This window comes from Mus caroli, unplaced genomic scaffold (assembly GCF_978045245.1).
Source record: "Mus caroli unplaced genomic scaffold, Mus_caroli_1 scaffold_8, whole genome shotgun sequence".
Classification (NCBI taxonomy): domain Eukaryota; kingdom Metazoa; phylum Chordata; class Mammalia; order Rodentia; family Muridae; genus Mus; species Mus caroli.
In genome coordinates this window covers 41,742,818-41,743,759 of record NW_028227263.1, presented here as the reverse complement: position 1 = coordinate 41,743,759, position 942 = coordinate 41,742,818, and the positions used below count along the sequence as shown (strand labels likewise).

Below are 942 nucleotides of genomic sequence, written 5' to 3'. Positions count from 1 at the left end.
ATGTATAACCTAAGCTGTTACAACCCAGCATCCTTCACTCTTGTTGGCATACCTGGTTTGGAAAAGCTTCACATCTGGATTGGGATTCCCTTTTGTGTCATCTATGTTGTGGCTATTGTAGGCAACTGCATTCTTCTCTACCTGATTGCAGTGGAGCAGAGCCTTCACGAGCCCATGTTTATATTCCTGTCCATGCTGGCCAGCACAGACCTCATCTTGTCCACTGCCACAGTGCCCAAACTTCTCACTAACCTTTGGTTTGGGTCCCAAGAAATAACCTTCTCTGGTTGTCTCACTCAGATGTTTTTCCTCCACTTCAGCTTTGTGGTGGACTCTGCTATCCTGTTAGCCATGGCGTTTGATCGCTATGTGGCTATCTGCTTGCCCTTGAGGTATAGTACCATCCTGACTCCGCAGGTGATTGTCAAGATTATGGTGAGCATCATTGTGAGGAGCTTCTCAGTCATCCTGCCAGATGTTTTCCTGCTGAGGCGGTTGCCATTTTGCAAGACCCGTGTCATTCCTCACACATACTGTGAGCATATAGGTGTTGCAAGGCTTTCCTCTGCAGACATCTCTATCAACATCTGGTATGGGTTTTCTGTTCCGCTCATGACTGTAATCTCAGATGTCATACTGATTGCAGTATCCTACATTTTCATCCTCCGGGCAGTTTTTCTGCTCTCTTCCCAGGGTGCCCGCCAAAAGGCCTTGAGCACATGTGGTTCCCATATCTGTGTCATTCTCATGTTCTACACACCTGCCTTCTTCTCCATCCTCGCTCATCGCTTTGGGCACAGTGTTCCTCGTAATGTTCTTATCTTATTTGCCAACTTCTATGTGGCCATCCCTCCTGCTCTAAATCCAGTTGTTTATGGAGTGAAGACCAAGCAGATCCAGGACAAATTCCTTCTTTTCTTCTCTTTGAGAAAGACACAATGA

The 942-nt window shown here is 46.6% G+C and overlaps 1 protein-coding gene across 1 annotated transcript; it reads left to right on the top strand.

The window, feature by feature from the left end:
* LOC110298848 (olfactory receptor 52H1-like) lies at positions 1–942 on the top strand. Its single transcript, XM_021168372.2, has one exon. The coding sequence runs from the start codon at positions 1–3 to the stop codon at positions 940–942; it is 942 nt and encodes a 313-aa protein (XP_021024031.1).